Source organism: Babylonia areolata, chromosome 21 (genome assembly GCF_041734735.1).
Source record: "Babylonia areolata isolate BAREFJ2019XMU chromosome 21, ASM4173473v1, whole genome shotgun sequence".
NCBI lineage: Eukaryota > Metazoa > Mollusca > Gastropoda > Neogastropoda > Buccinidae > Babylonia > Babylonia areolata.
The window spans coordinates 57,653,521-57,680,154 of NC_134896.1; the positions used below are offsets into that span (position 1 = coordinate 57,653,521).

The following is a 26,634-nucleotide window of genomic DNA, read 5'->3' on the forward strand; positions in this document are numbered from 1 at the left end:
GTGGTGGTGGTGGTGGTGGTGGTGGTGGTGTGTGTGTGTGGTGTGTGTGCATGATGTATGTTTGTGGAACGTGTGCACACGTTTGGTGTATTGTTTTGCGTTCTCCCTCTCTCTCCAGTAACGCGTTTTGTTTTTTCTATCAGTGTCACCTAATCTGTGAACGTTTAAGTCCTAGACTAACTTTGGCAGGAGGAGAAACAAGGATACTGACACAAAGAAGGAGAGGGGAGGAGAGAGGACAATTAGAGAGACAGACACAGAAAGAGAGAGGGAAAGAGAGATAGAGTGTGTGGAATGCAGAGAGGGAAAGAGAGATAGAGTGTGTGGAAACACAGAGAGACAAAGAGAGAGAAGAGAGAGAGAGAGAGGAGAGATAGCATCCGTTTATCTAAAATTTGACTCCGAAGTCAAATTTCGTTCTCCTCATTGTATTTATTTCCTTTTTTGTGAGAGCAGCATGCACAGTGCAAAACTAAACAGATTTCATCAGTGCAGTTCATAACTGAAACATTTCTGGGGTTTGAGGGGAAAAAAGAACGAGAAATAATCTGCTGCAGCTGACCTACCCCCATTCTCAAGATTCTTTAGCAGCAGACTGAAGCAACAACAAACTGCACGCACTAGAAAAGCAGTGTTTTTGGCTGGAATCTGCGATTGCAAGACAATCATTCTAACGAAAATATGGAACATTACATGATATCAAAAATGTAACAAAATAAACAAACTTCAGACACCCAGCTGAAAAGCCCCCAGCCACATATGTTACATAGAATCCTTGGAACGAATAGTGTCCTGGAAGAGATGGGGCTGTAGATAATAATTATTGCTATTTTTGTAGGAATGAAAAGGACAACATTGAGCACATATTCTGGAGATGCAAACATTCAAAAACTTTGGTTTGAATTACTGAGGGTAAAATATGTAACAAGTACCAACATTTCATAACTGAAAGCATGGTATTGTTTGGCATTGCTCAAAAGGTAAGCACGGACACACTTTTTGACCTGCTGATACTTCTTGAAAAATATACATCTGTAATGTGAATTTGACAAAATTAATGCAGACCAATGTAGCAGCTTTTGAAATACACGTTTCCTGGTGTTATACAATAGAAGAACACAATGCAAACATAGAATGCAATATACAGGACTTTAAAGCAAACTGGCTGTCTTATAAGACAGTAATTACAAACATTTCTTTAATAAAAATGTCGAGGGTGTTTTATACATGCCAATCTTTTATGTTTATGTTGGATAATCAAATAAATCTAAATGTTCATTCTTAGTTTTTTTGTTTTCTTTTTTTTTTCTTTCAATGTTTTTTCCATTGTATTGTGAAATGGAAAAAAATGATAATTCTGAAAATCAATTATGAAAAAACACGCACTACTAAGCAAACAGTATTCCAGTCCATTTCCCACAGAAACTAACTGACACTATTCCATGATAGATTTGCATATTTCTATCTCTGTTTTTCTTTTCTGGTTTTTGTTGTTGTTGTTGTTTTTTGTTGTTGTTTGTTTTTTGTTTGTTTGTTTTTAATTATTACACGTGATTTCGAGAACTAGACTGCCGGTGCTGCGACTTGTTTTGCACACTTTCATTAAAGTCATCGATGTTCAAATGCATTTGTTTCAAGACAGATGGGTTTTCAGAAATGCCAGCATCCGCTTCCAGGAATCTTCTTGTGCAGCCGCGTGATCAGCCGGGTTACCTCCCACGACATTTCTACTTCTGTGAACACAGAAAACAAAAACTTTTAAAAAAATCTTCTGGTTCTAGATATGACGATATTCTGGTACATCAAAGAAACGCTCATGCGTGGAATATGATGATGATTAATAATGATAAAAAACTACAACAACAATAAGAAGAAGAACAATTAGAAGAAGCAGTATGTACATTTACACAGCGTCCTTTCTCTTCAAGAGCTCAGGGCATTTGACGTGAAAGAAAAAGATGCAAATTACATTAATCATTCAGGACCACTCTTTCTTCAAGGTGACCCCCACCCCCCAAACACACACACACACACACACACACACATTCTCCTTCTCTCATTTGTCATGCATACAAAGTGAGGTGACAGTTATAGGAGAAGAAGGAAACAGAGTGCTCTAGAAAGGTTTTGATATGATGAGTTCAGTGAAGAGTGAAAGGCAGAGATGGAACAGGCACAGCACAGTGTCACAACCGGATGCACATCACCGCCACTCCACTCGCTTTTTGGATCTAAACTTATCCCCATGATTGGCGCGCAGAAAACGGTTGAATTAGAAAGTCGAGAACTATATCCATTCTTAGAGTAGAGTGGTTTATTGTATGAACTTGTATAGGAAGCGTTTTGTTAAATGAAAAAAAAGTATGTTTGACAGTGTTGTGTGCTTGATGTTGGGTTACGTTTAGCAGGATGGCGGTGGAACATTGTCGATGCACTGCAGAAGTGGCGTGTTGTTCGTGTGTTTAAGCGTGGTGAAGGAGGAAAACTGGGTCAAGGGAAGCAGATATCAGGATCACCGAAAAAAAAAAACAATGTCCCGTGCAGATCATGCATTCATAGTTCACTTTGATCACAGTATTGACGGGCACAATAGCCGAGTGGTTAAAGCGCTGGCCTCTCAATCTGAGGGACCCAGGTTCGAATCTCGGTAATGGCGTCTGGTGGGTAAAGGGTGGAGAATTGTTTGGTTTCACAACTATACACACGGGTGCGACATAATAGCGTGGCACGTAATATGGATGCTGGGTTGATATCTAGTCACGGTGCACATAGTGCAAAAGGAAAAAGAATGGGTGTGCTTGGAAGTGTTCACTGTCACAATGTACATTATGTTATATGTAAGGAATAATTATGCTGTGACTATACTGTAGTAAAGAGTGTAATGTAGGGTTTGAAATGTGAAATCGAGTGTATAAGAGGTATTGTGATGAGGAAAGGAGTAGACTGATTGTCACTCTAGAAGTATCACGAAATAATTATATAAAAAACCAAAAAAACATACCCACATGCATGTGCAAACAATCACATCTAGAGATGTATCGCTCCGGACACAAACTAGTGTTGTAAATAAATGCAAGTTAAAGCGTGCAGATGGAGACTTGGTGTTTGGCACTGACAGATGTATGTTAGAATTCTTCAGTTTAGGACTTTGAGAGAAACAACATTTGTTTCATATTGAATTGAATTTCATGTATCTTTACTGCGTGTGAGCAAATTGAGAACAACTTACGGTGGAAGTGGTCTCCCATTTTTAAATTGGATTTGCCGCGAAGTTACGTAAGGGAAGTAATTTGTTAAATATTCTCCCTACTGAAGGATTCGACGTTGAATTTGTGACATTTGTTGAAGGTTTCGATTTTTGCCAGTGTGAAAGAGAAGTAATGTTTGTATCAGCTTGGACACTGGTAATTTTTGGAATAAATTTGAACTGCTTTTGAACTGTGACACTGTGAGAAAGAAGGGTGAAATGACCAGTGAGACCCCTGAGTGTACTGGTTGGCCTGGCCACAGTTCCGTGCCACATATCCACACCAGTGGTGACTTCAGCAGTGTCCAGCTTGTTTGCACTATAGTCACTGGTGTGTTAACATCTGTGCTGGTACATGTGCTTGAGTGCACTGGATTCTGGACTTTATGTGTGTTTCTGTGTGTGTCGACGCCAGCTGTGCAGACAGATCTATTTGACTGGACTTGGTTTCCAAGCCATTGTGTTGGACACAAATAACTATGTGTGCAGTGGTTGGTGTGCGCGGGACAGCAGGGGGCAATATGAGGCGTCTGTGGTGTGTGTGACTGCTTGAATTGTGGTCCTTTCCTCAAAGCATCCCAAACGATAATAAAAGAACGTGTGTGTTGTAAAACTTATGTTTATTTTGTTCAGTGTCGGGAGAGTTAGTAGGATGGGAATTATTGTGTGTGTTTTCATTTGGTTTTGGAGTCCAGCATTTAGCGTAGCTGCGACACAGAGATATGATGAGGAAGGTTGTTCCAGATATGAGGAGCAGCAAAGAGGACAGAACGTTCACCACAGGTCTTGTACTGACACGAGGAAGTTTCAGACGGTATTTGTTTGGAGAAAGCGCACGTTCTTGAGGGCGTGAGCACCGATAAGGTCAGAAAGATAATTAGGTGCAGGATAGCAAAGACACGCAACTTGTATTTAATTCTCGCTTCAATGGAGAGCCAGTGCATAGTACGTAGTATGGAGAAAATAGGCTAATATGAGAAAGATGATCAGTACGTGGGGAGTCAGACGGCAGGAATGGAATGATTGTAGTGAGACCCTGTCGTTCGGAAAGATTAGCAGACGGAACTGGGAATTTATCATCTGATCACTTTCTACTTGTCAGGTCTATTGCCATTTAAATTCAGTTTAAAGCCATTCCCATGCTGAATCCCAGAAACATTCTACCAGTTCCTGAAAGAGGATCGAGTGCAGCAAAGGAAAATAGATGTTTAACAAAAATGTACAATGGCCTGACACTGTGGAGCTCAGCCGCACCATTTCAGCAGGTAGACAGAAAGGACAGGCTGATCATCCTTGGGGATTTCAATGCCCGCGTTGGCGTGGACTCCTCGTGGCCAAAAGTCCCTAGGACAGCACGGCACTTGCAAGTTCAGCTCCAATGGACTGCTTTTTTCTCTCGCTCTGTGCGCAGCATGGACTGACCATCACCACCACCCTCTCCAGCAAGCGCACAAGTACAAGAACACATGGATGCACCCCCGCTCCAAGCAATGGCACATGCTGGACTATGTGGATTCTCCGGCAGAGGGACAGAGGTGATGTTTCCATTACACGCTGTAATGAGAGGAGCAGTCTGTTGGTTAGACCATCGCCTGGTACGCAGCACGATGAACATCAGACTTGCACGCAAGCTCCAACCAGCCAGACAGAAACCCCCTAGGAAGCTGAACATCCACCGCCTCCCTATCACCAAAGACGTGCTGCAACAGCAAATCCAAGTAGCTCTCCAAGAAATTCCTGCATCGACTGATGTAGAAGAGGTATGGAGCAGCTATAGAGATGCTGTGTACACAGCAGCAGCTGATACACTTGGCTTTGTACAGAGGAGCCACAAAGACTGGTTTGACGAGAACGACTCTGGAATTTCCAAGCTCATGAACACACTGTATATACGACATCAGGATCACATTTCCGATAAAGACTGCCAGAGGAAGGAGAACCATTTCTTGCAAACCAAGCAACTCGTACAGAAGAGACTGCGTGAGATGAAGAACACCTGGTGGGAGAGAAAGTCCGAAGAGCTTCAGTCCGCTGCTGATGATCACGACATGAAGACCTTCCATGATGGTCTCCGAGCTGTGTATGGGCCGAGAGTCACAGGACACCCTGTCCGTGGCCCTCGGGACCAGACCACCCTCCTGACAGACAAGAAAGACATCCCTTGCCCACTGGGCAGAGCACTTCAAAGCACCATCCTCAACAGGGACTCGTCTGTAAGCTGATTTTGACAGAAATGTTGATTCCATTCATAAGAAATGTCATCTAGAATTTTGTTTGTTTACAGAAACTTAGAAATGTTGGTATAATTCAAATATTCTTCAAAGTTATTATCGATGTTGTATCGAGTCCGTGCTCACAGTTTCAATTTATGTGCTGGTATGGAAGTTTGGGAGTGAGGAGTAAGCGTGTTTTGAACGATGTCATGAGTGTATGCAGTAAAATGGTGGAGTGAAACCAGCTAGTATGCAAGAGCTGTATGAAGTCAGTGGTTAAAAAAAAGCAGGCAGATAGCAACTGACGACACCCAATTTTAGCAAAGCATTATGAGCTGTTGCCATCAGGACGACGCTACAGATCTTTTAAGTTGAAATCCAGAGTTCTGAAGACTTTTAATTCCACGTTCAAATCACCTTTTAATTCTTGAGAACTGTGTGTGTGTGTGTGTGGTGTGTGTGTGTGTGTGTGTGTGTGTGAGAGAGAGAAGAGAGAGTGTGTGTGTGTGCGTGTGCGTGTGTGTGTGTGTATGAGTGTGTGTGTGGTGTGTGTGTGTGTGTGTGAGTGTGTGTGTGTGTGTGTGTGAGAGAGAGAGAGAGAGAAGAGTGTGTGTGTGTGCGTGTGCGTGTGTGTGTGGTGTGTGTGTGTGTGTGCGCGTGTGTGAGGTGTGTGTGTGTGTGTGTGTGTGTGTGTGTTTACTGAGCTTAAAACGTGACAATTGGTTATAAATGAATGTACAATATGTAGGAAGAATAATGTGCAATATGCAGGATGAATGTACAATGGAATATATCTAATGCTAACGTCCAATTCTAAATATATTTCTGTTTAATAATTACGATGTAATAATTAATTGCAATGATTTTAAAAGAGATATGTGTAAAATGCTTTATTTGAGAACATATGTTTTATTACTCTTGTTTAATCATGGTATCCGCGTGTGTGGGTGGGGGGCGTGGGTGGGTGGTGCGGTGTGTGCTGATTATCTGGTTGTGGTTTTCCGCAATTCATCTTTATTCTTATCTTATCTGTCTATTATAATCAATGTGCAGTATAGTAGGCTATGTTTATAATTATATTCAAATAATGTTTCTTAATTCTTTCTGTTTTTACATTAAGAATACTAGTTATTACCTGCAGTGTGTGGATGTATGTATGAAACGATGTTGTGATATTTTTTACATTTGTATCTTCGTAATATTTGTTGGGGCTGTTGTTGGCTTTTACAGTTATGGTCCCCATGTTGTTTACTTGTCTATGTTGTGATAATGCACCTGACCAAATTTCTCCAGTTGGAGATAATAAAGTTATTCTTATCTTATCTTATCTTATCTGACAAGGTCAATTTGCAGCCCTCCACAGCTACCAGCAATGACTCGCTAGCTGCCCGCCCTCCACCAAGGTCGAGAACCGGAAGGGCCCTGATGCTGACAAAGTCAGGAAAAAGCACCAGGAGCGGATGGAGGTCCAGGCTGACATTCTACAGTTATGGAGGCGAGGTGCTGACAGACAAGCTGACCGCCCTGTTCCAGTCTATCTGGAAGAGAGGGAGGTCCCCCAGGATTTCAAGGATGCTGCAATTGTCCACATCTACAAACGGAAGGGAGACAAAACATCCTGCGATAACCACCATGGAATCTCTCTCCTCTGCATCGCCGGCAAGATCTTCGCCCGCATCATACTGAAGACTGGTTACCATGTCTTCAACCCAGTCATCCTTGAAGCACAGTGCAGCTTCCGCGCATGCAGGGGAACATGTGACATGGTGTTTGCTGTTTGCCAGATGCAAGAGAAGTGCCGTGAGCAGAACAAAGAGCTCCACATGGTCTTTGTAGACCTGACTAAGGCCTTTGACACGTGAACCGCCATGGTCTGTGGAAGATCCTCCTAAAGATTGGCTGCCCAGAAAGCCTAATCCAGCCATCTGCGTTTTTCCACGATGGCATGCAGGCGAGAGTACAGGAAAATACTGTCATGTCGGAGCCAGTCCCCTGTGTAAATGGAGTGAAGCAGGGCTGCAGTCTGGCACTCTACGCTGTCTCCATTCTCTTCTCTGCCATGATGATTGACGCCTTCCAAGACTGTGACCGGGAGCGATCTTACATTCAGTTCAGCACAGATGGCAACTTTTCAACTTGCGGCGACTTCAAGCCAGGTCTCAGGGTATTTGAGGCACTGATGAGAGAGTTCCTCTTCGCTGATGACTGCAGCGCTTGCTGCACACACCCATGAGGACATGCAGTTCATTATGGACAGGTTTCTCAACCTCCTGCAGGCGCTTTGGGACTCACCATCAGCCTCAGCAAGACCGAGTCATGTACCAACCAGGCTAGCTCACAGAACGCCAGTGCTCCCCCCACCTGCAATCAAGATCGATGACACAGAGATCAAGTCAGTCGACAAGTTTTGCTACCTGGGCAGCACCCTATGCAGCAACGGAGCCCTTGATGCAGAAGTGACGCTGCTGCATCGCCAAGGCCAGCTCCGCCTTTGGCAGACTCAACAACAGGCTGTGGAACAACAAAGGCATCAGGCTCAGCACCAAGATGAAAACCTACAGAGCTGTTGTGCTGACCACCTTGTTGTACTGCTGTGAAACATGGACGACGTATCGCCGTCACATTCAACAACTTGAGCAGTTTCACCAGAGATGCCTACGAAAGATCCTCGGCATAAAGTGGCAAGACAGGGTCTCCAACCTCCAGGTCCTAGAGAGGAGCGGCCTGCCCAGCATCGAAAGCCTGCTGATCCAGTGCCAGCTACGCTGGACAGGACACGTTGTCCGCATGACAGACAGCAGGATCCCGAAGATGCTTTTGTATGGCCAGCTGAAGGAAGGCCACCGTGAACTTGGAAGACCCTGCAAGCGCTTCAAGGACACCTTGAAGACAAACCTCAAAGCCTGTGACATAGACATCGCTTCCTGGGAAACTGATGCCCTTGACCGCTGTCGCTGGAGGATGCTGTGCTCTAGTGGCATAAAGACGTTTGAAAACAAGAGAACGCTGGCCATTAAGGAGAAGCGTGAGCGAATGAAGCAGGGCTCAACTTCTGGAGACGTTTTCCCTTGCAACACCTGTGGGAAGTGCTGCGCATCCAGAATCGGCCTCTTCTCCCATATGAGGACACACACCGACAGATAAGCCTGCCTGCCTACTCATCCGTCGGACCGACGGGAGACTCCATCATCACAATGGCCTTTTAATCGTAATGACAATACACATCTTCAAGCCGCTGCTGTGTAGTGTTTCACATCAGTTTGCAGATACAGTACAGAAATATTAGTTGAGAATCCAAGTCTGTTCATACAACTTCATATGACATGTACACACAAGAACTGCAGCAGACGAAATGTGTAAACAAAAATGAACATGCCTTGAAGACAGCACGCTGCCTTTTGGTCACCAACAGTACAGCCACATAAAACAAAACTAGCGAATTGTAACCCCTGATAGGAATGAAAATCTAAGTAAAGCAAAAATAGATAACAATTATGCACCAAACTTACACGTTCACTGCTGCTCTTACTAATACAGAGAAATAACAGACACTGTTTTCTTCCAGTTTCACATGCAAGTAAACTGGTCATTCACTTACTAAAACTTGGGTTAAAACAGAAACTGCAGTAAGGGGTGTACGGTGGTTCCAGCAGGTGACCTGCCCCTGGATAGTGAACCACCTCCACCAGATGTCTCTTATCCTCAGGGTACATGCTGTGACAGACGTCGGCCAGTTCCACGTTCACCACCTGATCATCGTCACTCACCAGCATCAGGACGTGGGCTGAACTCTCCCATACCTGACATACACACACACGTGCTCGTCACCCCCATCCCCCAATCTTGTGTGTGTGTGTGTGTGTGTGTGTGTGTGTGTGTGTGTGTGTGTGTGTGTGTGTGTGTGTCTGTGTCCACTTGCAGACATCTTGCAGTAAACCTTTCCTCATTCAGCAGATAGGAACGGACAGACAGAGACTCACAGGATGAGGTCATCTCTGGTGACATGATAGCAGTGTTTGGTAATGAATCCTTGTTCTCTTTGCTTTGCTTTACTCGGGTCAAACCTGCAAACGAACATCTGAGTGTAATAAGCCGAACTGACGAGGAAAGGAAAAGGCACAAAATTTATGTTTGATTTACTTTACTCGGGCACATTCGCACATGACGATCCACCCTGTCTTTAACACTGTACTATCAGGTCAGAAGAACTGAAGGAATGAATGGAACCTTGTTCCTGAAATCACGTTGTTGTGTTTGCAGCACACAAAGTGAGAGGAGTCATCAAGACAACAGCTGTCTACAGGAGTCTGATCTCTGAACAAGAACTCATTATGTGTCCATCTTTTTGTAGTGCATGTGCACTGGAAAGCAGAGGAGAGACAGGACAAAAGCTCACTTCGCTCCTTTGCAGATAAGTGATCCGTCCTTTCGATGTAAATCATACAGGGTGAAACCCCACGGAGTGTTCACGGTCACTGCTGCCTTCACCACCTGCAAAGTAGTACGGCTGTTCTGTTGAAACATATTCTGGTGATGCCCACCCACACTCATGCAAGCACACATACTTGACCCCCCCCCCACACACACACATACACACACACACACGCTCACTCGCACACATACAAACACGCACACATGCACTCCCATCCCACACACACACACACACTGACACAAACACACACACTGTGCACACACACACACACACACACACACACATACACGGACAAACACACACACACACACACACACACACACACACACACACACATATATATATATATATATATTCTCACAAACAAAAACACAATCAGCACATGCAACTTCTGCAGGCTGAAACATTAAAAATCAATATACTGTATGAAAAGTTATCCAGAAGCACAAACACTATACACACACAAAGACACACACACACACACGCAAATACACGCACACGCATCCACGCACATGCACACACACACACACACACACACACACACACACAGTAATCCTACCTGAGGACATTGCAGAGCAGTCAGCATTGCAAATTCGCCCCCCTTTGAAGAACCTACCACAGCTGTCCCACAATCCTTCACTGCCATGTTCGAAGTGAACCATGACACTGCTTCCTGTTTTCACACACACACACACACACACACGCATAATATATATATATATATATATATATATATATATATATATATATATATATATATATATATTATATATATATATATAATATCCAGAGCATATATACGTGTACATATTAGGGTAGGTATGTTTAACTGCGTACAACATGCAATTGCGAACGGTTTGTGTTCCGCCCCACTTCGAAGCATTCTCACCACGCACATTTCACAATTTAACGTCTGCTTCCACCTCGTTCTGATAACTTAATGAATAATCATCTCCAGGAACCAGGTAAACATCAGCAATTTCCACACATTTTCTTCTCTTCGCAACCCCTGTCGACGAAGTTGATAAACGTGCTATCAAAATCCTGAAATCAAAGGAGGCTTGTAGAAGGACTTGAACACACAACTTAGAATTGCTGATTTCATTACAGATGTTGAATAAATTGTGCATTACCAGTGCTGGGATGATCTAAAAAGCATGTTCATAACAGATCAGAACGACAGTTTTGACAAAAACGAACCTCCAGTGTCGTTTGCAATACGACCATTGGGTATTTTCACATGGGTCTATTTGCGAACTGTGTTGCACAGATACTGAGCCCTCTAAAAAGGGTGTGTTTGTGTGGGTGTGTGGAGTTCGTTCTTTAGTTTAGCGTCTTTTCACTATTAATGATATTAGACGATAAAAAAGAAAAGAAAAAACAAAACAAGAGAAGCAAGGCCTTCGATCTCACTGGTGATACACTTTAAAAAAAAATCTAATCCTTAAAATGTGTTCTGTATTTGTTATTATAAAGCTTCGGGTTAAAAAGAAAAAGAAAAAAAAAGAAAAGAGAAAAAAAAGAAGAAGGAAAAAAAAAGTCAAGCCAGGATTCGACCTCCGCATGTTCGGGTGAGAAGAAACGGCTTACCCATTATACATATCGTGGCTCCTTAACTGACATTCTAAAATTTAATATTTGAACATACTTTTATAGGGCGATAATCGATTGCGGTATTCGCAGTGAGAACGCTGTTTAAATCATATTATTCTGGTGTAATCTTGGGCATTCAAAAACTCTTTAAGGGCAATAAAAAAAATTTTTTAACTCACTCAGTACGGCCAGTCCTCTCTTCTCCTCAACACAGACCCCTTGGATGTCCAGTGGGTGTCTGAATGACCCAACCTTTAGCTTCCGTCGTCAGAATTGTGGTATTCTTTGTCAACATTCACCTCTTCAGTATAAGAGCCTTCCGCTTGCAATATTTTGATGATGGTAATTGGGGTGAAACGCTGTTAACGTTGTCTCTTTCGCCGTTCGTATGGAAAGAGTTAAGGCCGCGGTAAAGGAGACGTGGCTATCGCCGCAATCACACTGTAACATTTAGCCGTTTTCTCTAGATCTAGATAGATGTACAAGTTTAGTTACACCCGCCGGGAATGTAGTACTGACACCGGTCGATTCAATTTCTCTTTTATGTTCATTCTAGTTTTATAGTTTTAAAGTTGATATGAAAATTGTGTATTTTGTTAAACTAATAACAGGTAGAGCAAGTACAAGTACTTCTAAACGTCGTATGAAGTGAAAAGGGACTTTCATTTTGAGAAAAGTCGAAAGACTGGAATTTTTTTCGTTTCATCAATTCAAGGTATTAACTCGCATGGTTTACAATCTTTTAACCTGTGAATTCCCGACTGATTCTGTGGATATTTTTATGGCAGTGTGGGGCATAATCCAGTAAGTGATGAGGCGTTCACAAATCTTTCCTGAATAAATATTTAACGGTCTCCTTCTCCAACTTTCCATCACATGTATCGATGTATTGTCTATTGAATATAGGATTGAACGGGCAGGTCAACAACTTGAAACAAATGGCGTCGATCGCGTTCGCGAAGAATATGAGCACAGCGCTTTGAATGTGTATAAATATGTGTAGCAACTGATTTTTTGCCCATAACCTTCAGGGCTCAGCCAATAGATCTATAAAGTCCCATCGTCGTATTGATTTTAGTATTTTCCCGAAAAAGACCACTTGGGGCGAATGAACATAGTGAAAGCCCTGTACACTGAGAGTAAAACACACAAGCTTTTTATGTATTGAGTATAATTTCAAAATGTAATGTTTAAGATGGAGAAAGATCAGTTTAGGCAATTAAGTCCTCTAGTATTAATTACAGAGTAATTTCCCTCTGTTTACTATGTGCACCAAAACGTTTTGCAAAATAAATATAACTTCCATGCTTAGCAAAGAAGTTCCTGTTTTGAACAAAAAATGATATAATGACTGCTCTTGTTGTTGTGTAAGAATATCAGATCAAAGTGCCAAGTTTAGAAAATTAAAAAATATATAAATATAACAGTAAATGCAGTCTGCAGATAATTTGGCTTCTGTTTTTTTCAATTTTTTGGTACCCATCCCAGAGGTGCAATATTGGTTTAAACAAGATGACTGGAAAGAACTGAATTTTTCCTATTTTTATGTCTAATTTGGTGTCAACTGACAAAGTATTTGCAGAGAAATTGGCAATGTTAAAGTTTACCACGGACACACACACACACACACACACACACACACACACACACACACACACAGAGAGAGAGAGAGAGAGAGAGAGAGAGAGAGAGAGAACCGAACACCGGGTTAAAACATAGACTCACTTTGTTTACACAAGTGAGTCAAAAAGGGCATTTTCAAAAAACATTATAATCGGCACATCTCTATTCTCCAGACAGACCAAACTAGTCGCAACTCGATGACTCTTCTTGTTACTCAGGATAAATCTGCGTTGTTGTTTATTGATTTCACGTATATATTTATATATTTATTTATCTGTTTATCTACCAAGTCATCATGGTATTTTTGGGTACTAAATGAATATAATGATGATGACATTTTGTGGGTCTCTTGATCGATTAATGTTAGGAGTGTTGGTTTAATTTAATGGGTCCAAGAGAAGAGCAAGCAGAACATTACTACCGATTTTACCAGTGTATGGTGGTTTTTAATGGAGGTCAGTGCATGCAGTTGTTTTGGGGTTTTGTTTTTTTGTGCTTTTTTATTCCCTTTCGTCCTTTTAGTTCCACAGATAAAATTGTTCTTATTTCCCTTTGTTCCCCGCAATGTTTTTTCTTTGTTAATTAATTCATTTGCATCCTTTAAAATCATCAGATAATTAACATCGTTGCTGTTTCCCTCTGTTCCCCACAATTTTTATCCTTTGTTAATTCCCTTGCATCCTTTCAGATCCCATATAATAAACATCATCGTTGTCGTATTCCTCCATTCCACACATTTTTCTCCCACCTTTGTTAATTCCCTCGAATCCTTTTAGATCCCCATAAAATGAAAACATCGTTATTGTTTCCCTTTGTTCTCCAGTCGTCACTTGTGTTCAGTCTTTGAAGGACATTTAAAAAAAAAAAAGAAAAAAAAAAGAAAAAAAAAGAAGCTCGCACGTTGCCTCACCTCCTCCCTCTCATCTCCTCAGTCACCAACCAAATCTCCCCCACCCACTGTCCGCAGCATGTGTGTGTGTGTGTGTGGTGTGTGTTGTGTGTGTGAGAGAGAGAGAGAGAGAGAGAGAGAGGAAAGGACATTGTTATTATAATTGGAATGTATGAAGACAACTCATTTTTGTTTTCAGCCAAATATCATGTCAACAGAGAAATTATTTCCAGACTAATTGAATTTGCTCATCATAAACACACACACACACACACACACACACACACACACACACACACACACACACACACACACACACACACACACACATACACACACACACATACACACACACACACACACACAGAGGAGTGGGAAAAAAATTTATGTTTAATGAATGTGTTTAATGTGATAAGTAGTTTTGCATTATGATTATGTATCATTAAAACAAAAAAAAACAAAAACAAAAAAAAAGACAACCAAACTTGAAACAGCAAAACAAATGACAAGTTCCAAATATTGAGTCACTGTTCAAGGAAACATACAAGCAAAAACGAGAATGTCAAGGCAACAATGTCATTCCCCCCTCTGGTCTGCCTTCTTTCTCGGAGAGACATTAACCCAGGTCTGCCGTTCTTTCTCAGAAGAGACATTACCCAGGTCTGCCGTTCTTTCTCGGAAGAGACATTAACCCAGGTCTGCCGTTCTTTCTCGGAAGAGACATTAAACCAGGTCTGCCGTTCTTTCTCAGAGAGACATTAACCCAGGTCTGCCGTTCTTTCTCGGAAGAGACAATTAACCCAGGTCTGCCGTTCTTTCTCGGAAGAGACAATTAACCCAGGTCTGCCGTTCTTTCTCGGAAGAGACATTAACCCAGGTCCCATGCGTAACACACACACTCAGGGCAAGTACAAGAATAATAATAATGGATACTTATATAGCACACTATCCAGAGATCTGCTCTAGGTGCTTTACAAAAATGCTCTGTTGACATAAAACATTACATCCATGTTACATACACACACCAAAATGTGACTACACACACACACACACACACACACACACACACACACACACACACACACACACAACACACACACACACACACGCACGCACGCACACGCACACACACACACTGCATACATACATTTTAACATACATGTGTATCTAACAGCTACCCTAACACATACGCACACATAGGCAGGCACAAACTTACATAAACGCACGCACACACAATACACATTCATATACATGCATGTAGTTATGTACACATACATATGTATACACAGCAAGAGAAGGGTTAATTGTCCCTGGCAACAGTCTGTTTTAAAATCTACTTTAGTAGACAGACAATATATATGTGTGCACACACACACACATATATATATAATATATATATATATATATATATATATATATATATATATGCGTGAATGCGTGTGTGGGATGGAGGTGGGGCTGGGGTGTTAGGGGGTGGGGAGGGTGGGTATGTATGCATAAGTGTTATGTGTGTATATACGTGTATAGGTATGTATATATATATATGTGTATATGTGGGTATGTGTATGATGTATGTTATATATATATATATGAATATATATATATATATATATGTTGTGTGTGTGTGTGTGGTGTGTGTGTGTGTGTGTGTGTGTTGTGTGTGTGTGTGTCAACTGACAAAGTATTTGCAGAGAAAATGTCAATGTTAAAGTTTACCACACACACCACACACACACACACACACACACACACACACACACACACACACACACACACACAGACAACCGAACACCGGGTTAAAACATAGACTCACTTTGTTTACACAAGTGAGTCAAAAAAGTGGGGTGGGGTGGGGAGAGAGGTGTGGGGAGAGGGGAATGAGAAGTCAGGATAATACAGAAAAGGTAGAAAACTACTAAGAAATGCATAATTAACATGAAATTAGCTTTAACAGTAACAATTCAATAATGATGATAATAACTAAAACCATTAACACAATAATGACGTACATTAAAGGAATGTAGAAATAGGGCTATGAAATAATGCATTTGAAAGTTTTACTATCAGAATCTCGTTAGAAATAACCTCCCAAAATCATCTGCAGAATAGTTACTCTCTATGAAATACTTGGGCAAGAAGATACGTAACTGCTGACAGTGAAACAAACTATGATGCAAGCCGTGACAATTGGTTATAACGAATGTGCAATATGTAGGAAGAATAATGTGCAATATGCAGGATGAATGTTCAATGGAATATGTCTAATGCTAACGTCCATATTCTAAATATATTTCTGTTTAATAATTACGATGTAATAATTAATTGCAATGTTTTTAAAAGCGAATATGTGAAATGCTTTTATTTGAGAACATTTGTTTATAACTCTTGTTTAATCAAGTTATCCGCGTGTGTGGGGTGGGGGGCGGGGGGGGGGGGGGTGCGGGTGTGTGCTGATTATCTGGTTGTGGTTTTCTGTAATTCATCTTTATTCTTATCTAATCTATTATAATCAATGTGCAGTATAGTAGGCTATGTTTATAACTATATTCAAATAATGTTTCTTAATTCTTTCTGTTTTTACATTAAGAATACTAGTTATTACCTGCAGTGTGTGGATATATGTATGAAACGATGTATGTGATATTTTTTTTTACGTTTGTATCTTCGTAATATTTGTAGGGGCTGTTGTTGGCTTTTACAGTTATGGTCCCCATGTTGTTTACTTGTCTATGTTGTGATAATGCACCTGACCAAATTTCTCCACTTGGAGATAATAAAGTTATTCTTATCTTATCTTATCTGCTCACCACAAATGCATATTACATTTTTACCATATTTTGTCTTCAGCGCGTCAAGTTTTATACGGAAGAAAGTCGAGGTTATTGATCTTGTATAGCAAGCTGATTAATTTGGTATTTTTTCTTTGATAATATGTTCGGGGAATAAGTGTAAGTGTTTAAATGTGCGTTTGTGTATATGCGTGTATGTGTGATCAAAACGAAAAATACAACAATGTGGTGCGATGTTCCCAAAACGTTATGTCTAATGAGTTCAAGACCTGCTTCTGTTCTAATTGTCTACATGTACCCAAAACCATCATTCGCAATTAGACTTGCCTGTTCGCATTTACCGTCAAGCGCCCCTGCTATTTCAACCGTTGAAGAAACGTCGGGGAAAATAAAGTAGACAAAATGTTCCTGTTGCAAACAATTGGAGAACACATTCAAAAACAGAGGAGCCACATTTGACAATCGTACGACATGTTATCAGTACAATAAACACGTTGAGCTGGGCGCTTCGACTGGATCGTTCGCAGTCAGGCCTATCTACCTTATATACATTCTTTTAAAGCTGTCAACACTTTCATTCCTTGTAGAATATTCAGCCGACACAACGCAGAGAAACAGCTATCCTATGTTTCATCATTCATTCTTAGCAAATACTCGGCATATATAATTAAACACTGCGTTCTCACCTGGAAGTAGTCGAGTGTGACACCCTCAATGGTGGCGGGCAGATCCTCAAACCTGAAGTGAGGCAGCGCCAGTACAGCAAAGCCATGTGATGCCAGCAGACCAGCACGGGTATCCATCAGACCTCCACCGGTGCCGAAGATGTCAATCACACCGGGGTGGGGGCCGTCTCCTGCAGCAGCATCAAATCATTCGCGATGACTTCAAAGGTCAAGAGGACTTTTATTTACTGATGAATGTTCTTCAGTCTGCAGACTTGAGTTTGATCCTCTTATGTGCATCCAGGCGCAGGTTGATTATGTTGCAGTTCAGTTGTTATATGATGTACATGTCACTATGAAGCCTTTGAACTATTGCTGCTGGTGCTGGGTGGTGTGTGATTTGATTCAACATGCAGGATATATCACTTACTGTAACCCCCTTCTTTCCTCTTCTTCTTCCTTAAGGCTACGTTCACACTACGCCCAACCAGCAGCTGACAGCAGCTGGCCGAGAATCGTGTACACGTAATTTTGTGCTTTCCCTTCATGAATGCGAGCGGTAAGTGTCCAGACTGGCGGCCGTCCGTCTCCATACGTTTCCAGCCTTTAAAGCAATCCTCTATATATTATCATTGCCCCATGTAGACAGGTACCAGGTGAGACGGAAGGCTGTTCCAAGGACGGACTCTTCAATTATACTGGTAGCTTGAATCCCAGTAATATTCGTTTTTTTTCCGTTTGGATGGCGCCGTATTATTTCTAGCTAACAGTAACTAGCTCTGTGTGTGTTGCTGTGTGAGGCTGACGGCAACTGGTTCTCAGCGACTGGCCGAGCTCAAGTGTGAACGAGCCTAACTCTGTGAAGTATCGTTGGTCGCCACGAGGAACTGTTCACCAGATTCCTCCAGGTTTGTCAGTTGAGTGTCAAAGCCGGAATATCTGCAAATGGCTTTGGCGTCCATTCTGTAATTGTGTCTGCCCATCCTTTCTTCTGTCTTCCTCTCCATTTCCCTTGCTTAACTTGCTTGACAGTTTCTTGGAGGACTGGTTTAGCAAGGCCATTGCATCTTCTGTATGTGGCAAGTTGGGTTTTTGGCAGCATATATTCATGTTGTGCAGTTTGTTGCTTAATGGTTTGGCACTTTTGGTCATTGGTAATATCAGAGTATCTTGTGCTTGGTATCTTGAGACAATACCTCATTTAAATTGCATTATTCTTTCCAAATCAGCCATGATGGTCCATGACTCACATGCATCAGGAAGAAGGCCATCGATGTCATCTGTGAAGTGAGAGTTCGTGGTGGTTCTTCCTCCAGTGCTGACTGTGTCGACATGATCTTCATGTGCGTCAGTCATGATGCGTTCCAGGAATATGTTGGAAAGTGAAAGATTCAGGATATAGCCCTGACTCCAACCGAAATGTTCTCCAACAGCACCCTTTTTTCAGTACTGTACAGGCTGCATTTTGGTACAGCTGTATGATGAAGATAATAAGTTTTTGCACATTGTGTTCATTGTGGCCTATGGCGCCTCCTGTCCAAACTGTCAATGCCTCCTTGAATTATATGACGACGTGACAGAACTCCCTCATTGTCCCATGTGAATGACCAGTTCTGAGTTTGATTTTCCAGTCAAACTTGGGAGAAAGGGCGAGACTGGGATTCGAACCCAGATCTCATGGACACTGTAGTTACAAGTAAGCGTCTTAACCATTCTACCACCTTCCTCTAACCAGTATCTGCTTACAGCTGTAATCTGTTCAGAATAATTTTGAGCACTAATTTGCTAGTATGGCTGAAAAAAACTGATGGTAGTTCTTGGGGAGGGTAACAAGTAGTGATTGGGTTCATGGTGCAGGCCTTCCACTTCTGTGCTAGATTTGTTGCAGATGGCAAACTGGAGGTCAGGTACTGCCTCTGTATGGGTGTTGTCGATGTCTGCAGCCTTGCCACATTTCAACAACTTCACTGATGCTACAGCTTCACAGAGTAAAATTTAAAGTCATCCTCTACTGATGAATCTTGCACAGCTAGTACACTGGGATGTAAATTGCTGTTTGATGTCGAATTCACGGGCAGTGCTCAGTTTACCTTTCTTGTGATGTCTTTTCCCTGCATGAGACAGTTGCCATATTTGTCCTGAATGGTGCTGACTTTATTTTGTTTCTGTTTGGGCAAGCCTTTTACAGCCATAAAAACTTTGTGTCCTTGCTGTCAAGGATTATCTCAGTGCTGATTCTCTTTCCTGTTTTCAATTTCATTTTGTGATTTTTGACTCATGTTTGTTTCGCACATCTCCAAGATACTGCTTGTAATCCATGGCTTTGATTTCCATCAGCTTATCACAAGGACATCTGTTGCTGTTTGTGTCTTCACTTGGTTGGAATGTTTGTGAGGGCTTCAAAATCTTCAAGCAGCAGTAGTGGGGCAAGCATTCTTCCAATAACTGCTTGGAATTATTCAGTGATGTCGGGATATTTCAGTTTCTCAAGTTTGAATTCGAGTCATCTGTTTTCCCCACTATTGTTGTTCCTCAAATATACTTTAAAGTTAATCATAACAAGGTTGTGATCACTGCCAAGGTCAGCTCCTCGGAATGGTCTTGTTTTCGCTCCACCCATGTCAGACCTGTTACTGTTCTTCAGAAGAACAGTGTCTACTTGGCTTTGATACAGAACTTCTGGAGTGCCATGTCTATCGTCAGTATGCTTCACCCTCACCAAGAGTGTTAGCAAGCACCAAGACATTATTACTGACGAATTCTAGCAGGCACGGTCCTCTATCATTTGTATTATCATTGCAGTAGTGGATCCACAGGAATTCTTCCAGCTTCTGTGGGCATCTTTCCCTTCCTTGGCTTTTCCTGCCTCGGCATCCCAGCCATCTTCAACGATGACGATGTCATCTTTGTCAACGTTCTCAATGACCGTTTGAATTTTGGCTGTAGAATTATTCAGTCTGGTCATAATCTTAATGCGATGTGGGGGTATAAATTTGTATTGCTGTAACGTGAAATGGTTTGGCTCGTAAGGGAATGGTCATGTTCTTCCTGGAAACTGGGCAGCATCCCAGGACTGCATTCTTTATGTTTTTCTTGACCAAAAAAACGCGCTCTATGTGCTTGTTTGTCCCCTTTTCTGTGAAAGCACAGAACGTACTCTTCTGTATGTATTTCTTTGTTCTTCCATTAACTCCACAGAGGACCATGATGTGCCAGGTGTATCTGTCTATCTCATGGGTCAGTTCTTCCATAAATTAGATAAAAACTGACTGTGATCTCACGTGTTCCTACGTGACCTAGTCCACAACTTTTCAGTCAACTGGCATTTACCAAAGCAACACATCAACTAATCTACAATTGATGTTTGAATCTTCTTTGTCAGTGGTCCATTTTGTAACTAACGTGAAGTAGCTGCTTGCTTTAGTATATTTCAAAGAAGGAAAAAGATCTTTAAAGAATAATAAACATGCTGGCACTGAATAATAATGAATCATTACGTCTCAGTTGTTCTTCATAACACAAACAGCCATCAGTTCGTGGGTTTGTCTCTGTCAATCCTGCTCAAAATTTCTGAAGCATTTTATCAATTGAACCTGGATGACACCAGGATATGATGTATTCTACAAATTAATATTTCATGTGTCAGGACTCACCAGGAGGCAAGAACATCACTCCTCGCACACACCCTTCCTTCACAGGTATCCGTCTCACGTCTGCCGACTTCTTCAACCTGGTCACTGTGGTGCTGTACAGAGGTTTCTGGGTCGTCTCATTGACAACCAGGTCCTTCAGAGACCAGTGACCCAGATAGAGGGACAGCGTGTAGAGGACAGGGTCTTCCCCATTCTTCACCACCATACGGACATTCTGTGGGCCAGAGGGGCAGGGACTCAGACTCCAGAACGGTCCCATAGGGTCCACACCTGACACACATGTGGAAGGTTAGGTTGATAAACCTGACTGGGAAAGGTGCATATAATTCGTTGTTTTAACAGACTTTGATATTCTGTGTCCACATATAATGATTCATGTAAAACTACATCCACTGTTGCAGCTCATGTAGACTGATGCATAGCAGTCCATGTCGAAATAATATACCAAGAGTTCGCAAAGGTCACCTTTTTGCGACTGAAAGCCCCCAACTGTTCCACAATACAATAACACGTCAGTGTTACCTGTGACAGAACAGGAAGTAGGAAAAAGGCCTCTTCAACAGGCTGCAACTATCAGCTGGGGCAAAAACAACAACTACTGAGCAGCAACCGATTCTACCTGGAGTGTTGGTGGCTTGAGACCTAAAGGTAAATTTGGATGGGCTGTAAAATAAAAGTGGCTCAGCTAGTGAAGCTGCCGTAATCTCTCTCTCTCTCTCTCTCTCTCTCTCTCTCTCTCTTCTCAAGGCCTGACTAAGCGCGTTGGGTTACGCTGCTGGTCAGGCATCTGCTTGGCAGATGTGGTGTAGAATATATGGATTTGTCCAAATGCAGTGACGCCTCCTTGAGCTACTGAAACTGAACCTGAATCTGTGTGTGTGTGTATGTGTGTGTGTGTGTGTGTGTGTGTGTGTGTGTGTGTGTGTGTGTGTGTGTTTGTGTGTGTGTGTGAACAGCTATGTTCTTAAGGTGTTTGAACCGACTTGATTATCGAATGAAAGCTATTATATCAGAATTTATTGAACCCATCAATGCTCAGACCTCTTACCTACATCAACATTCCAGGGAGAATAATTGTGTGCTGTTTTGTTTTCTTTTCCCGCGGCCTATCTGAGCAAACTAAAAAGAAAACTTTTGGAAGATTTGTAACTTAGTTTTGGTTTACCGAATTACACTAATACCTAGTAAAGCTCTCAAGAGTGTAATAGTTAGAAAACACAATTTTTTTTTCATAAATACGTCATGTTGTGTTAGCTTCATTTGTACCCTGAAATACCTGTGTACGTTCCTCCAACTGAAGCATCTCTGCTCAAGTCAAGGTCACCTTCCTCACTGGACACGTAGTGACCACACGAGGTAAATGTCACAGGTTGTCTGCGCCACTGTGCCTGTGTCGTGGCATACAACGTGACCTTGGCCTTCGTTGGCAGGCCTTGAACTTTGATGTGAACTTTCTGGTCAAAGAGGCTGACCTTGGGTGTGACGTGTATGGGGTCTGGTTGGGAGGACACGTGGAGGTGATGGGTGGGGTGCTGCACGGAAATCCGCTGTAACATGGTACTTTGCTTCCTTGAACACGTCGATGCTGTGAAGAATCAAAGAATCTGTGAGTGAATTGTTAAATTATAATCACATCTTATAAAGTTGAATCTGTGCCAAAAGAATATACCAAACCAAACTAAACAAACAATCAATATATAAGGTAAACAATCTGATGCTAGTGATATTAACAAAGGACATTTCGTTTCATTTCTGCATAGGTCCTGTCAGTTATTGGACTCGTCTCAAAGGCTGATGACGTCATTTGTGTGACATAAGCTTCACAAGCAGTTTTTTTCCCCGTAGATATGTCTTGCATCTTACTTATGCTTACTGCGCATATTTTGTGAATAAACGCATGGAGCTGGAGCTGACGAAAAATCACCCTATGATGATCTGGAGATCTGGACATCAATTCTTCCAATGATATCATGATGCCATTCTTCCTGGCTACCCTTAATAGTGCTAAGCTCTAAAAGATGAAGATTTCAGCGATGAGGCATATTCTCACGTGCATGAAACGATGTCATGTTAAATCTTTTCTTTAAAAACTAGATTAGCTCTTTTTTGTTGTATGCGTTCTGTACAAACTGTCCTTCTTTACAACAGTCTATAATTTCATTGTATGTGTTATGTCCCCTTCTTTTGTTGCCTTTGCTTTACTTTAAAGTGTACTGAGCATGCTCCTAGGGTGGGTTTTCACGCTCAACAAACCACAGATTATTGTTATCATTACCATCATCATTATTATCATCATCATCCTTCTCAGTATTATTATTAGTAGTAGTAGTTGTAGTAGCAGGAGCAGTAGCATACATGTAACATCAACCTCATGGGTAAAGTCAATGCACAAATAAAGAACAAGAGCCATTCATACCATAGAATCGAGTGGTACCACTAAGGAAAGCTGTTAATTTGGCTTTCAGAACGTGGCTGCCAATCTGATGGCCTGCAACAGAGAAAAAGACTCGAGGTTCCTTGCAGGGAAAAAGCATCAATAAAACGCACAAAATCTATTGAAGGAAAGAGACATACAAACATGCACACGTGAGCAATGATGGTGCTGTTTCACTGAAATGAGAGTCAAAGAGACAGACAGGCAGACAGGCAGGCAGACAGAAGCAGAGACAATGAGAGAGCAAGTTGATTGAAATAAAGGCTTTTGGTAATTTAACGCTTTGCTTCCCAATAACAAAGAATAAGTAAAAATAATTGAAACTGAGTAAAATGCTTTGATACCCTATGGATGCCAAATTTAATTTGCGCTTTAATGCACTTCATCATCCGCTCAAACCAAGTTGTCAACGACAATCCACATGACCTGGGGTATGTTCATAATGAGACCCTCGAATAAGGCTCGAACATCTCCTGCACACTGAAATTTTCCCCGTCAACTGCTGCTTCACACCAGGGATTAAAAACCAGTCACAAGGGGCTAAGTCAGGGGAATACGGGGGATGAGTGACCAGCTGTACACCGTTCTCTTTCTGGAAGTCAAGAGTTGCAGGAGCTATGTGAGCTCGGGCATTGTCATTGCCCTCTTGTTCCAATTCTTGGACGTCACACCCACCATGCTTTAAACACCTTTGGAAGGCAGACAGTGACGTACCACTCAGTTTACTGTCGTCCTTTCTTGGAGGGGTACAGTTGCAACATGGTCTAATTTTGCAAAGAGGCATGCAACCATTTTTGTTTTGAATGACTCTTGGAATGGCGGGATTTTGTAGGTGCACTGTCACGTTTCTGTTGTTCTGTCAAGTGGTGGGGTACCCACCAGCATAACACACTGTCCATGCAAAAATTTATCAGTCAGAGACATGTCAATCCTGCTACTGTCAATTGCGGCGCATCAGTTCCATCCGCAAATATCTGTCCATTGACGCAACATCTAGACTTGTCATTTCTCTCATTCTCTCTCGCCTTGACTACTGTAACTCTCTATTGTCTGGTTTGCCTGCTTCATCCATTCAATCCCTTCAGTGCATACTAAACTCTGCTGCCTAACTCGCCCTCAGAAAGAAAAGATCTGAGCACATCACTCCTCCTTTGCAACATCTCTACTGGCTCCCTGTCTCACACAGAATATAAAAATTATTACAAGATCAGCACTATGTTATAAATGTATTCACAAATCAGCCCCTTCCTATCTCTGTGGCTGCCTTCACCTCTACACTCCATCTCGCTCACTACGATCAGCTTCAGATCCACTCTGTTTACGCATACCCAGATTCAAGCTCTCGACTGTTGGCCGCCGTTCTTTCTCTGTCTCTGGACCTTGCAACTGGAATGAACTTCCTCTTTCGCTTCGTCAAGTCTCCACACTCAGCTCTTTCAAGTCTGGCCTTAAAACCCACCTCTTCTCAAAATAGCCTCCCTTCCCTGCCTCTTCCTTGTCTTCAGTTTCTCCAGTTTTAGAGTTATGCATGCGTGTGAATGACTGGTGCGAAAGCGCTTTGATTTGTCTCTGCACAAGATTCAGTGCTATATAAATACCATTATTATTATTATTATGGTAAATGTACTACTGACCAGAGAAAGAGAGAGAGGAACAAGACATACACACAGAGACAGTGAGAGAGAGTGAGTAATTACCCATATTCAGCAAAGTTTCAGCTCAGTTCCTGTCAGCTCACCTGAATCCCAGTGCACACCTTTCGTTCCACTGTCTCACTGGAAGGTGCCGTGTGTTGCAGATTCCTTAAATACAGCTGTGACGTCAAAAGGGAGAGTGAAACTCTGCCCGCTGGTTGCGCGCGCAGTCGTGTCACCTGTTTCCGCTTGAACCAGACAGAGGTGGCGCGCATTGCTGACGTGGATGATGGGACGATGTGGTGACTCAGGCCGCACGATAGGCGAGCAGCTGACTCCAGTCTATCCCAGACCATAGACATGCGTCTATTATCACACACCTGTGAGTCATCACAGATCCAGATCACAGGTGTTATGTCTGACACTGCAGGCCTGGCTTGTATTTGTATTTCTTTTTATTATCACAGATTTCTCTGAGTGCAATTTAGGCTGCTATACTACAGCGCCACCCCCCCCTTTTTTTTTTTTTTTTTCGTGCAGTTTTATTTGTAATTCCTATGGAAGTGGGTTTTTCTTCATAATTTTGCCAGGAACAACCTTTTTGTTGCCGTGGGTTCATTTATGTGCACTAAGTGAACTCGGTTTATCGTCTCAGTGTTACTCACGTCTCTCATCTAATAAAAAATAAAAAGAAGAACAAAAAACAACAAACAAATCACAAAAAAAAGAAGAAGAGAAACAACTCGACTTCATGAACGCGGTGTTGCAGAATCGGTTTGGCGTTGGGCATCATCGAGGCCCCGTTTCGGAATGGTGTGGTTTCCTTGGGAGAGGCACTTTACCCTGATTGTCCTCACTCCACCCAGGTGTGAATGGGGACCTGACTTTGGCTGGGGAAGGTCACGACGGAGGAAGGAGAGAGCTACGCCTTCCTGTGCCGAGCCCGAGTCACAGGAGGCGTGAATTCACTGCCCTGATGGACGTTAACGATGATGGAGTCTTTTTTTATCTTAGCTTCTTAAAGTAGAACACATTTCTACTTACATTGTAAAACTTGCTGAAATTCATATTTTGTGAAGTGTACGAACATACTCACACTACTGCTACTGCTACTACTACTCATAATGGATACTTGAGAGAGAGAGAGAGAGAGAGAGAGAGAGAGAGAGAGAGAGAGAGAGAGATTCCAGATGGTTTAATGTTCATAAGTCATCAGGCTCCTAACATAGTCAACAATAACAGACAGTATTCTAGTACATTACAATTTTCCTTGGACTCTGATTACACAATCCTACAATTTACTTAGCTGACATGTGGATAAGTCACACACACACACACACACACACACACACACACACACCGCGCACGCGCGTGCAATGCATCCTTCATTTGAATTGAGTTGTGGCCTGCGGCTCACACCTGCACTGCATTGTATGGATATTCGTCCAGAACAGGGACAGCA

At 42.1% G+C, this 26,634-nt stretch overlaps 2 protein-coding genes and 1 long non-coding RNA gene across 3 annotated transcripts in view; all 3 read right to left on the bottom strand.

The window, feature by feature from the left end:
* Positions 1–572, bottom strand: part of LOC143296682 (receptor-type tyrosine-protein phosphatase alpha-like) — a 20,259-nt gene extending 19,687 nt beyond the window's left edge. Inside the window, exon 1 of the mRNA XM_076608714.1 lies at positions 567–572. Coding sequence (XP_076464829.1) covers positions 567–572 — 6 coding nt within the window. The remainder of the gene's footprint in view (positions 1–566) is intronic.
* A 1,061-nt stretch (positions 573–1,633) lies between these two features.
* Positions 1,634–22,660, bottom strand: LOC143296684 (bile acid-CoA:amino acid N-acyltransferase-like). Its single transcript, XM_076608715.1, has 5 exons — positions 22,381–22,660; positions 21,105–21,374; positions 17,473–17,642; positions 9,100–9,260; positions 1,634–1,733 (listed from the first exon to the last, which is right to left on the bottom strand). Exons 1-5 carry the CDS (start codon positions 22,658–22,660, stop codon positions 1,634–1,636), a joined length of 981 nt encoding a protein of 326 aa, XP_076464830.1.
* Positions 22,661–22,676: 16 nt separating this feature from the next.
* On the bottom strand, positions 22,677–25,300 carry LOC143296726 (uncharacterized). The gene is made up of 3 exons (XR_013057159.1): positions 25,236–25,300; positions 23,521–23,592; positions 22,677–22,689 (listed from the first exon to the last, which is right to left on the bottom strand). It is a non-coding gene; the product is annotated as an uncharacterized LOC143296726 (long non-coding RNA).
* Between the last annotated feature and the right edge of the window lie 1,334 nt (positions 25,301–26,634).

Coding starts and splice junctions, on each gene's coding strand:
- LOC143296684 (XM_076608715.1), bottom strand. CDS start 22,660: ATGTTACAGCGGATTTCCGTGCAGCACCCCACCCATCACCTCCACGTG. Junction 9,261..17,472: donor TCACACTCGACTACTTCCAG/GTGAGAACGCAG, acceptor TGTGTATGTCAG/GTATGGGAGAGTTCAGCCCA. Junction 1,734..9,099: donor GGTCACCTGCTGGAACCACC/GTACACCCCTTA, acceptor CTGTGTTCACAG/AAGTAGAAATGTCGTGGGAG.